At 28.9% G+C, this 12586-nt stretch overlaps 1 protein-coding gene across 1 annotated transcript; it reads right to left on the bottom strand.

Moving 5' to 3' along the window:
• Nucleotides 1-1007: 1007 nt before the first annotated feature.
• LOC145192203 (uncharacterized) lies at nt 1008-7166 on the bottom strand. The gene is made up of 3 exons (XM_080069400.2): nt 5741-7166; nt 4689-4802; nt 1008-4429 (listed from the first exon to the last, which is right to left on the bottom strand). Exons 1-3 carry the CDS (start codon nt 5810-5812, stop codon nt 1016-1018), a joined length of 3600 nt encoding a protein of 1199 aa, XP_079925526.2. The 5' UTR covers nt 5813-7166; the 3' UTR covers nt 1008-1015.
• Nucleotides 7167-12586: the final 5420 nt, after the last annotated feature.

Below are 12586 nucleotides of genomic sequence, written 5' to 3'. Positions count from 1 at the left end.
GATGCGTTGAGCCAGTAAAATTTAAGCTTGAATATAGAATTAAAACATATCAATCGGTTGTGTACAGAGAAAATTTTTAACTTTGAAAACACTTGAATATGATTGATGTTTGGGGTTATTTAGATAAAAAAAAGTTTTAGTTAAGAAAATGTTCAGGAAATGAATATTAAAGCGCGAATGGCTTCTAAATTCAGCAAATCTTCAAAATGTTTTACATAATTTTTTAGCATTGAATGCATTTTTTAAGAAAATTTATCGATTAAAAATGAACAAGGTAACATTAATGTTGAAAATCCTAAAAAAATAACTAAAAACAATAGTGTAAAAGACCAAAACTAAAAAAAGACTAGGATATACTATAAATTTTCCACTTTTTTAAAAATAGTACGCGAAAGTAATTTAAAATTTCCAAATTTATTTTCTTGACCCATTTTTTTGCTCTAATAAACAGCTGAACAACGTTTGACAACTGAAAAAAAAAAAAAAACTTGATTTATTTCTTCGATGTCGTTGCCTCTCCAATCAAAATTCAATAATCAAAGATTCAACGGTTAGAGTCAGTTTTTTTAAACCTGTTCAACAGAAAACGTTTTATATGAAATTTTGATATTTTAAATCATTCGCTTATTTTAAACTGAAGTTTCAAATAATCTTTTTCTGCAAAGTGCGCACATTTTTTTGGTTTTGGTTTAAATTAGTTTCTGTTTACTTATTTTATACTGGAGGGATATCTTCATAAACTCGTTGCGCACAGAATGGGAAAAAAAAAAGAAAGAAAAAAAAAAAAAGAAAAAAAAAAGAAAAGGAAATTATTTTGCATCATTTGTTTCACAATTTATTCAAACATTTGAAATTAATACCATATTTGTCTGTAGTGTATTCACTACTTTTAATATCGATTAAAACCTTAAGTGTTTCATGTGCAACATGATTCTTCTTTATATTTAAGGTGATCCGAGTGTTGTTTCACACTGCTTAAACCTATTCAGTAATACTATAAAAACTTATTTTTATATTACTTCGGATAATTAAATACATAATTGTCGACAAAATTATTTTTGTTTATTGAGTCTGTTGTTAAAGGAGAGCCCCAGCTACCAATCAAATCACGTAAAATACTAAACGCAGTGGTAAAGTTATTTCTTATCTCGTTTGGTTTAAACTTCTTAAAAAGGGCCTTTTTTAAGATCTCATGCACCACTTCGCAGCCCGCATTTTTTGCCTTGCTCACTATTTCAATAAGCCTCTTTTTTAGAACCTCCTCCTTAGCAGTATCCAAAGCACTGCTAGCAGAACAAGATTTCTGTCTTTCGGCTTGGAGAAGTTCGAGTTCAAATTTCAGCTGGCAATAAGTTTCGTGCAGATTCTTCCGTTTCTCTGAAACTTTAGTCGCAATAACATCGCTAATGATCCTAAGATTTTGAGTTGAGAATCTTTTTTTAATCGCACTTTGTAAGTCTCCAAACTCGATTTCACTATCATTATTGTTAGTATCATCCAAAAAATCATCTTCAATAGTTATTACTTCCTTAGACTTTTCAACACAGCTATTCTTCATGATAAAAGGATGCAAACGAGTTGGGGCAAGCTTCTTCGATAAATTATTTTGTTGATCGTCAACCTGTTTTTGATTTGATTGAGAAGTCTTAATCTGTAACAGCTCATTATTTAAAGTCGGAACTGATACTGAATTAACATGTGCACCAGAAGCAGGTGTTTGATTGTATTTCTCGCAAAAACCATATGTTGATGGCACAGATGCGTTGATCGATTTTTGACCAGCTAAAGAAACTACAATGTGAGAGTTTGACGCCCTCTCAACGGCTGTTACATTATTCGGAATATAGTGTAGCGTATTGTTTTGTGTATTTATGCAATTTTGATTGGGCAAAGTGAATAATGGTGATAGATGAGAAAGCCACAATAAATCGTTTACAGATTTATTATTTTGTAACGATGAATTTGATTCGACACCGCGTCGAACTAATCCGCTACAAATTCCAGTATTCAATCCGTTATTGAGTGGCATAGATTCATTGCTCTTTACACCTGCTACATTTGATACAGTAGTATTATTCGTTAAATTACTGGTCATCTGATTAGAGGAAAAAGGAAAGTTATCATTAACAGAAGCGATTATGTTATGGTTTGAATTTAGGGATAATTTATTATTGGATCCCATGGCTACATTAGGATAAGGTCTTATCGGTATGTTGAAGTTGGAAACCGATGGAATATTATGAGTGGGTCCTGTCAATATACCTTGATTGGATCCTGGCGGTATGTTAAAATTAGATTCTGACAGTATGTTACAACTAGCATCTAACGATTTGCCATGGATGGATCCTAACGATATATTATTTTTGCCAGGTAATAGTAAACTGTTATTGGGAATTACTGGAACATTATTGTTAACATTATTTGATTGAGCACTAAAAACGTCTACAATTTGCGGCAAAACCTCTACATTTCCGGGGGTCGGGCGTAAAATAATAGGTGGTCGATTTTGATTTGATGAGAGTTGCTGACTTAAATCTTGTCGTAAGTTTTGAAGCAATGCTTGTTGCTGAAAATAAAATTGATTTCGAACATTCGCGAAGTTGTTTTGATTGAAAAGGTTCCACATTTGGGGTAAATTTTGACGAGGACTTGTATTTTGATTTTTTTGTAACATATTTGTAAAATTAATGTCTGTTCTTTGATTCTGCAAACTTGCAGGATTAAATAATTGAATATTAGCTGATTGGATGTTTGCAGCCGTTTCGTTCATTGTTTGCAACAGTTGCAATTTCGCCTGCTGAAGATTTTGCACAGCTTCGGACATGCTTGAAAAACGCAGCCTCCTCTGTAAAAATGGTTGAGAACCAGAAGCTAAACCTTGATTTATTTTTAACTCGTTCTGCCAATTAGTGTTGGGATTACACGAAAACGGTACTTGGTTAAGATTTAAATTCAGCGGATTGGAAGCAGCAGAAATATTTGCAAAAACCGTCGATTGTAGGGAACTAATAGGAGGTAATATGGCAGATTTAAAAGATGAGGAAAGAAGGGGTGGGACAGTTGAACAAGCCGAATTGAACGGTATATTTCTTCCTAATCCATGACTAGTTTCAATTGAACAAGCCGGGGGTGAGGTCGCGTTTAAAGTTGTAGCAGTATTCAATTTACCAGAACTTTCAGTGCTAATTATACAACTGTTTTTCTTTATTTCAGATGCTATAACGCAATTTTGATTGGATATAGTACTGGGTTGATGATTTGAAGATAAACTGATTTGTTCAACTTTTTTTTGAACACTATAACTGGTATCGATCGAATAAGTCTTACTAATTTCAGAGGATTGATTTATTTCCGGCGATTCTAAATTTATTTTAACAGACTCATCTGCTGAACTTGAAATTTCAAACAACTTCTCTAACAATAAGTTATTAGACTCGTTTTCATTAGCTTGGTCGTTATAACAAGGTGACTGTTTAAAACTTGTTGAATCATTGTTTTTATGAGAAAAATTAGAATACTTACATGAAGTTAGTGGTAATTGCACCTCATCTTTAATTATTGGTAAAATACCTTTGATTTCAGCTGGGTAAGAAGACTCAATCAAATTTACTGTATTCATTAAATTATCACAAGAAGATGTTTTGATGGTTGAAATACGAACTGATGAAATGAGATGAGCTTCAGTTAACACATCTGATGAAGTTTTGGTGGTTTCTTGCCTAGACACAATTGATTCAACAGAGGAAGTAGCAAGTGGAGAAACCTTTACACTTAACTCCTTTGGTGCTTTTAAATTATGGAAACTTGGATTCTTAAGTACTTTAGAATCATTATCATCATTTTGCAACATTTTGGATTTGTTAGCATCATTTTCTACATTAGAGTTAATAGAAGATTTATTACTCAATAAAACTGAATCAGTGATTTTTTCTAAAACGACTCTTGGACTTAGCAAACTTGGAATTTCATCTATATCTGAATACTCAGAACTCTCTTCTTTCCAGGAAGCATCTGACTCCTCCCCATCTGTGGTCTCTCTTTTCAATTGTGTCTGAATAGCAGCAATAGCAGTCATACGTGCTTTACGTTTTAAACGACGTGATGATTTAGCAATTGGTTCATCATTACTTTCTTTAAAACTTTCTGATTGATTACGCTTAAGTTTCCTAGAGTCATCAGGCAATATTGTTGGTTCAATCTCTCGTTTATTTTTCCACTCTTCTAAAATATCTTGAAACACATTCTCATCACTATGAAAATTTTGCAAAGAAGAAAATAAAGCATTATCAATTGGCGCTTCCATTGAAGCAGAGTTGCTATTTACCGGAAATGTTGTGGATGTTGAATGATCATCATTTGGTGAAAATACAGAATCAAATACAGAGTCATAATCTTGGTGGATACTTTCTTCTTTGATTTCAGGAAATTTCTGAGAGAAAGAAATAAAACAGCTTAATAACAAAACAGTTTTATCTTAAGAATAAAAACTACACGTAAATATATAAAAGTATTCAAGAACTTTTTTGTGAACTTTTTTTAATACCTAAACTTATTAAACATTTCTTTTTATCTTAATTTAAAAACAATTAAAAGTAACAAAACATAATTAAATTAAAACAAGTAAAAATATAAAACTGCTAACATTTATAAAAAATTTTTAAAATGTTTAAAAAAAAATATTATTATACTTCACTTTCTTTGTAATTCTTCCAAAATTCCTTGATAATTAAAGGGTAATCTATTAAAAAGTCTTCTGGTTCCCAACTTCGATACCATTGAACTTGGTAATACCTCATACCATTCTAGATTTTGAAAAAAAAAAATTATTAAACTTTTAGCAATCAGAACTTCTTTTAAGTTTGTCTTTATTATCAGGAGCTAAAACGAATGTTGTAATCTGCATTTATCTCAATCCACATAGATGAAACTTGTTCAACTTTACATAACTTAAACAATAACTAGTTAAAAAAGTAATACTCCTTCATTTAAGTACTACCAAACTAAACAAACATTTGAATTTTATCCTAACCAAAAAACAAAGGCAAATAGTACCAAGCATTTATAATTTTGGAACAGTTTTTAAAATTCAATTTTTTCATTTCAGATTATTTACTTTAGTTTAGTTGCTTGTCTAATATTTTAAACTGCCTTCTTTTTTTTTTAAGCAATTTAAGAAACATTATTTTCAGTTCAGCAGTCAAACTTCTCAGATTTAATACAGGACATGAAGCTAGGTTTATTTTTTTTCATACTCATCTTAAAATAATGCTAAAATATTTAATTGCTTCTTTTTAACAGCTCCTTGGTTTTTAACAGGATCTTTATCTTCTACCAATTTTCCACCTCTCTTAATCAGATAAAAACAAATAGAAAAAATGAGTATTTTAAGGATAATAAATTTCAGAATTAATTCCTAAAAAGCTATATAATTATCATTTTAAAAGCATAAAATTAACCATTTCAACTCAATATGCTGTATTATTTCACAGATTTAAGATTGTTCGCTTAAAAGTGTAACAATTAAATTTAAAAATTTGTCATATTTCATCGATAGTCACATGATTATTCAAATCTATTGAAATTTTTTCAAAACCAACTTTTTTCATTTTCATTTTTCTTTAAACCATTTTTTTTTTTTTTTTTCATAACTGGTTTAAAATGCTGCCCTGTCATCCAATTTTTTTTCAAAACATAACAATAAAGAATACAAAAAATATAAAATATAAAATTGAACACTCACTATGACCTTGGTGTCTGTTATTTTTTCAACAACAAGTCTTTCCCTTTTTACTACCATTTTGACATTATGCATATAATTATGAATACTATATAAACACACAGATTATGTATGTATGTATGTATGTATGTATGTATGTATGTATGTATGTATGTATGTATGTATGAATGTATGTATGTATGTAACAAAAGAATGGGAAATTAAATAAGCAAGTATTAAACAACATGCAAACTTACTTAAAATAAACATTTTAAAAAAACCCGTCTCTATACTTAGTAAATGTAGAGCATTTAACATTGTGTTCTTTATTTTTAAAAATCTAATGATAGACAATGACCCCAGAAGATACTCAGTTCCTTTAAATTATTTTTTATTTGTTTGACTAATCATGACTGAATTTACTTGATGCAGCTAAAAATTGGTAGGCTGACTCATAACCTGTTTTCTCAACCTATGAGCTGCCTGATATGGTTTTTTGAAACTAAGCTTAAAATGGTTAGAGGACCAGGTTCCGGTAGAAGTCAACAGATGATTGCTTTTAAGTTTACCAATGCTGGAATGTTGCATGAGAATTTTAAAAAATCATAAAATAACTGCAATTGATTGCTACGTTGCTCTGAAAATGTGCTTTAAAAGAATTTTACTAATCAGCTGTAAACTTGGTGCAGTTTTAATAACAAGCTTCCACTTTTACTAAATGATATGTTATTTTTGTTAAAAATGATATTTAATTGCAATCAATGGTGTTTAAACAGCTAAAATTTGCAATAAGCACACAAATAAAGTATATCAAAAAACCTTGATGCTTAAAAAACGGAAAATCTCTGACTCTATGTCATATATGATTTCATTTATATAGGAAATAAATGTTAGTAAAAAAATTTTATTGCAATTCACACCAGATTTCAAAAAAAAAACTGTTACTGTCCCTTAATTTTTTAGTAATAAAGTTTCGAACAAATCCTTACTTTCAAATTACAAAATTTTAGGTAAAAGTTATCTAAAATATAGGTAAGAATTATCAATTTGTAAAGTGTGTGTGAATTTCACAAAGCAGATATTTTAATATGCTCAACAACTTTTTTTGTATAATTTACATAAAAAAACTTAAGTTATGATGGGTGGCTATTGATAAATTATTTGGCTGGAGTTTTCTTTAACTAAGAGATAAATAAATTTGCAGTTTTATGGGCTTTTATGAAATTATGTTAATTGTGCAATTTGTAATACACTGCAAATTTATCGTTATGAGACCGTATCCTCCTGTTTCTAAATTAAAAAGAAACATTTTACAACATGCACTGCACCATCATCTATATCTTTATTATTATGATATGGTTATATAAAATAACTAAGCACATTGTGTCAATATATATGTTAAATAAACAAAAAAAAATAAATTTGACATTCACGAAACTTTTTTTTTTATAAGAGGTTACTCCATTATTTTCCGGACGTAATTGTGCTTATATAAGTGAAAAGAACATAATAGGACAAATTTTTCGTAGGTTTAAAGTTCTTCTGTATAATTGTTTGTGCACAATTACTTCGTGATTTTCAACTGGTTTCTTAGATCTTCATATATTATTTCTCTAATAAAAAAATAACATGGACATGTGCGCATATAAGCCTAAAATAGTTTACACACCAATTTTTTTTTGAGCAACTTAAAACAGCATTTATCAAATATTCTATTACTTAACCTAAAGCTCAGTTCGACACACTCCATTGACTCTATTCAGTATATTAATTGGAATAGCCGAGCGGAAAATTATTTATTCTTTAAATATGACTTTAGGCAAAATAGTACATTTGAGTAATATGAACAACATAAGCCTAAATGTTATGATTGAAAAATTATAATACTCAATGCTAATGAAGACAAAGAGGTTGATCTTTTTTGTAATATTTTATAAATAATCTTTAATTGAACTGCCACGTAACAAACACCTGCGGCTATGAAATGAACCGTACAATAATCATTCTGAGTTAATGATCTGCTAATCTTTGATAGACATGAACTTTCAGAACCATTTCTTTTCTGATGAATTTTCAAATCAATGAAAAGAATTAAACATCTTATTAATTAGTCTAGTATTTCTTTGATAAAATTAGAAATTCAAAAATTTACAAAAAAATTTACAAAAATACTTACAACAAAAATTTACAAAAAACTTACAAAAAAATTTACAAAAAAATTTACAAAAAAAATTTACAAAAAAATTTACAAAAAAATTTACAAAAAAATTTACAAAAAAACTTACAAAAAAACTTACAAAAAAGTTTACAAAAAAACTTACAACAAAAATTTACAACAAAAATTTACAAAAAAATTTACAAAAAAATTTACAAAAAAACTTACAAAAAAACTTACAAAAATACTTACAACAAAAATTTACAAAAATACTTACAACAAAAATTTACAAAAAACTTACAAAAAAATTTACAAAAAAGTTTACAAAATAATTTACAAAAAAGTTTACAAAAAAATTTAAAAAAAAAACTTACAAAAATACTTACAACAAAAATTTACAAAAATACTTACAACAAAAATTTACAAAAAAATTTACAAAAAAGTTTACAAAAAAATTTACAAAAAAATTTACAAAAAAATTTACAAAAAAATTTACAAAAAAATTTACAAAAAAATTTACAAAAAAGTTTACAAAAAAATTTACAAAAAAGTTTAAAAAAAAATTTACAAAAAAATTTACAAAAAAATTTAAAAAAAAATTTACAAAAAAATTTACAAAAAAGTTTACAAAAAAATTTACAAAAAAATTTAAAAAAAAACTTACAAAAAAATTTACAAAAAAATTTACAAAAAAATTTTAAAAAAGTTTACAAAGTTTAATCCAACATAAGAGAAATCTAATTTACTTTTTTATAAACTATTATAACGATCGACGTTACAATGTCGACGTCGACGCACCTACTTTATAAACCCGGTTAAATAAACTCTGAAAAATTATCGGAAAAAGTTATTTACTCGTTACAATTAGCATGTTTTGAGGAAAATAATTTATTAAATAATTTCCAGTTTATATTTTTGCCTTAATTATTTACTATATAACTAGCTATTCTGTTAACTGATGATATTCTGTTCACTGATAATATTCTGCTCACTGATAATATTGGAAGAAAACAAGGCATTGGTCAAACAGTCAATGTCGTGCTTATCGACTAATAAATCACAGCATGGCAAAATTGTTTTTTTATATGAAATTCTTGACATAGGGTTGAAAATGGTTTACAAATAACCTATTTCGCACTCTGGTTGTGGATTGGCAAAGTTTGAACTCAGGCGTAATCACAATAAAGTGTAGTGTACCATAATTAATCATCTCAGCAGATGTTATTTATAAAAGATTTTTCTGATCAACTGCGTAGTACTGTTGTATATAATTGTAATTTGGCTTTTCAAAAAAACTTTGACTGGCACTATTAGAAAGCTAACAGGTAAAATGCGATCAACTTTAATCTCAAATGCAGCAAAATAGTCTTTGAAAATTTTGATGATATTAAGATTTTGATGATATTAAGATTTTGATGATATTAAGATTTTGATAATATTAGGATTTTGATGATTTTCACTCTACTGATGTACAATAGAATAGTAAGCCTCAACTGCAACAAAAAAGCAGTTAAGACAAATTGAAATCTACAAAAGCCTAGTCGAATCTTCTTAGAAAATGTTCGTATCAAATCCATTCATTCTTATATAAAAAAACAAGTACAATTACATAAAAAGTACGCTAATTTTGTTACGCCATACTAAAAACACGAAACAAAAGTTCCCAAAGTTAATTCGACATTTAGAAAATGTTTGTTTTAACTTTTTTTTCAGCAAGAAATCTTAATAATCTATGTTTGATTGTGAAAGACAGAAATGAGAAACTTTTTTAAAAAGTTTCTAAATCAAAAAATTTATTCCACAGATGTTTTGAAATATTATGAAAATCTATAAAAATCTATGAAAATCTATAAAAATCTATGAAAATCTATGAAAAATCTATGAAAAGTTATGAAAATCTATGAAAATCTATGAAAATCTATGAAAAATCTATGAAAAATCTATGAAAAATCTATGAAAAATCTATGAAAATCTATGAAACTCTATGAAAATCTATGAAAATCTTTGAAAATCTTTAAAAAATAACTACATACTAAAGAATAATTGTATATGAAAGTTTTATGTATCTTTCAGCTGTCGCTGGGTTGGCAAAATTTAAAAAGAGCGTTTCAATGAACTGTGAGAACAAAAAGTTAATCATTGATGCCAATCTTACCTTAAATAAAACTGCCGTTATGACAACTGATGATGAGAGTCGTAGTAATTATAATGCACCTTGACTTTCAACTAAAAATTTCATACACTTTAGTACCGACTGATTTTTCGTTTCAGAAGATTTTACCCATTCATAGCCACGTGAACTAATCTAAAAAAAAAGGTCTGTTTTTTTTGTTGTAGCAAACTCAAAACGCGAGTCCAGTCTCTAACGTCCACGACATTAAAAAATGAAAACTTGGATTAATGGAATCATATCAAGTGATAATTGTTTTATATACAGTAGTCTAGTTTCACGACGACAAAGTAACAAGGGTTGTTTTGTCATTTATAATTCAATTGCCATTTACATTAAAATCCAATTTTATAACTACTTTAAACTCAACTTAAAAAAATTCTCTTGATTATGCAGCCTAAATAAGAAACATTCTTTACATGGTGCATTTTGTTGTTGTACCAAGTTTCTGTTACACATTACTTAATGAATTAAGAACTAGTAAAAAAAATCTGTATAAAGCCAAAAGAATGTCAGGTTTTATTTATTACTGAGAGAAAACTACATATAGCTGACGTAATAGAAGCAGGAGTAATTGAGGTTGATTTCGCAATGTTCAGAACTATTGCACTTTTGAACGACAGTTCAGTAGAAATCAGTGGTATTCTGAGGATACATATTGTTTTTCGATAGTTGAATTATAATAACGTCAAAGGTATATCAAGTTCCTTACAGTAAGAATTCTGTAAGGAACTTGATATACCTTTGACGTTATTTTTCGTACGATCAACTTCTCTCCTCCACGAGAATTTTCATTTAAATGTTCAAGTTGATACCGTCAATATTTTTATTTTTAGTTATCAAAGTTGCTCTTTGAAAAAACAACTTCGGATCGGTTAAGTTCGCTTTCAGTAGTTGCTATGTCATAAAAATCATCGTTGAGTTCAACAAGTCCGGTCGTCTGCTCAATGGGATACATGCCTTCGCCTATTTGTAAATATTTTTGTGCGAAATGTGCTATTGTTTCGCCTTTCAACTCTCATATGTTTTGTTAGTTGTATGATTTGTGTGTTGCCAGAGATGTGACTTTTTAAAGCATGTCTTGATCTCGTCTGCTGGTGTTGAGTGGGAGATAACTGAAAGTATTTCTAGAAAATCTTATGAGAGTATGAGTAGAGCCTTTCCCATCATTTCAGAATTTCGATTTCTGAGTTTCCCCAGTAATGTTATATCGAGGCTCCTGCAAAAGTGCTTCCAGTGGTGGTAGTCAAATTTTCCCATTCATGGAACAGAATCCTGGTGTTTCTCTTCTGAACTTTTTCACGTTGCGATATTGGCATATGTTATCCATTTTTTCGATTATGACATGTTTGAGTTTGTTTCGTCAAGTCGTAGTGGAAAGCTTCATTTGTTAAGTTGAAGTGTTTACTTGTCCTTGTACACGCTTCTCAGTCTTATTATAAAATAATGCCGCAATTTTTGATTTTTTAATTCATTCAGTTTGTTGTTCTTTGGTTTCTCTGCTTCTCTCGGTGCTCATTCTCGTTTGTTGGGAATGTAAACATTCCTCTCGCTCTTTGACTGATTCATTTTTTCGCAAGATATTCTCCTATTTCAAATTTGGGTGTTATATAAAATTTAAATCAAATCAACTTTTTGTTAACAATACACAAAGTGCATTTTACACACTAAATTTTCGATTTATATTTTTTTCGTCACTGACATTAGGATTACCCTAAACTAGCCATACAAAAAAGGCTTCGAATGGACCACGTTGTTAAAATATTACATGGTTGTCTTGATGTTCTAGAACATCCCGGAACATTCTATAATGTTGTGGAATGAGCATTCCATTTTCAAAGAACATTCAAATACTTTTGAACGTTCTGGACTCTTCTAGAAATTTCTAAAAGGCGATTCTTCTAGCCCTTATATTTTCAACAAGCCTTTCGGATAATAACGGGAGCCTTATCAAAAACAGGGATAGAGGGCTACCACATATAACTCCCTTGATCTTATTAGAACTCATTTTTGAGCTTTCGCAGTACGCATATTGTACCCATACTTTACATTATATATCGATTAATGTGAGGACAGTTATTTTAAATGTTTCTTTTAAATGTGCGGGGGTGGGGGGGTGGAAGGTTTTTTTGTTCTGTTTGTTGCATGAAAAATGGTAGAACGTTCTCTGCTAGAGTGAGGGGTGTTGTGTGATGAAGAATTATATAGGTTTAAGGAGAGTTATAGAGGTTAAGGAGTTATAAGGGTCGGGGGACAGTTTGGTTAGGAAAGGGCATAGATTAATTGTTAATGGGTTAAGGTTGTGTCGTTTGCCCTTAGTAAATTCTTACAATAATAATTCTCAATATAATGTTCTATTAAAGTGTAATGGTGGTTGGGACTTTATTCATAATGTTAAAAATTACAAATAATATTTTCTTGCTCTTCTTGTAGTGTCTAATACTGTATATGTGCAACCATTTTAATCAATTTCTTTAAACAAATATCGCCTTCATTTTTTTCTTTATTAGAAACAAACTTTTGCTTACTTTTCTTTAACCAATAT

The sequence above is a fragment of the Hydra viridissima genome, unplaced genomic scaffold (genome assembly GCF_058129835.1).
Source record: "Hydra viridissima isolate aposymbiotic clone 2 unplaced genomic scaffold, HvirCarnegie_v1 scaffold_1, whole genome shotgun sequence".
In the NCBI taxonomy this organism is placed as follows: Eukaryota; Metazoa; Cnidaria; class Hydrozoa; order Anthoathecata; family Hydridae; genus Hydra; species Hydra viridissima.
The sequence above is the reverse complement of the archived record's forward strand: the minus strand, read 5'-3'. Positions and strand labels throughout refer to the sequence as shown.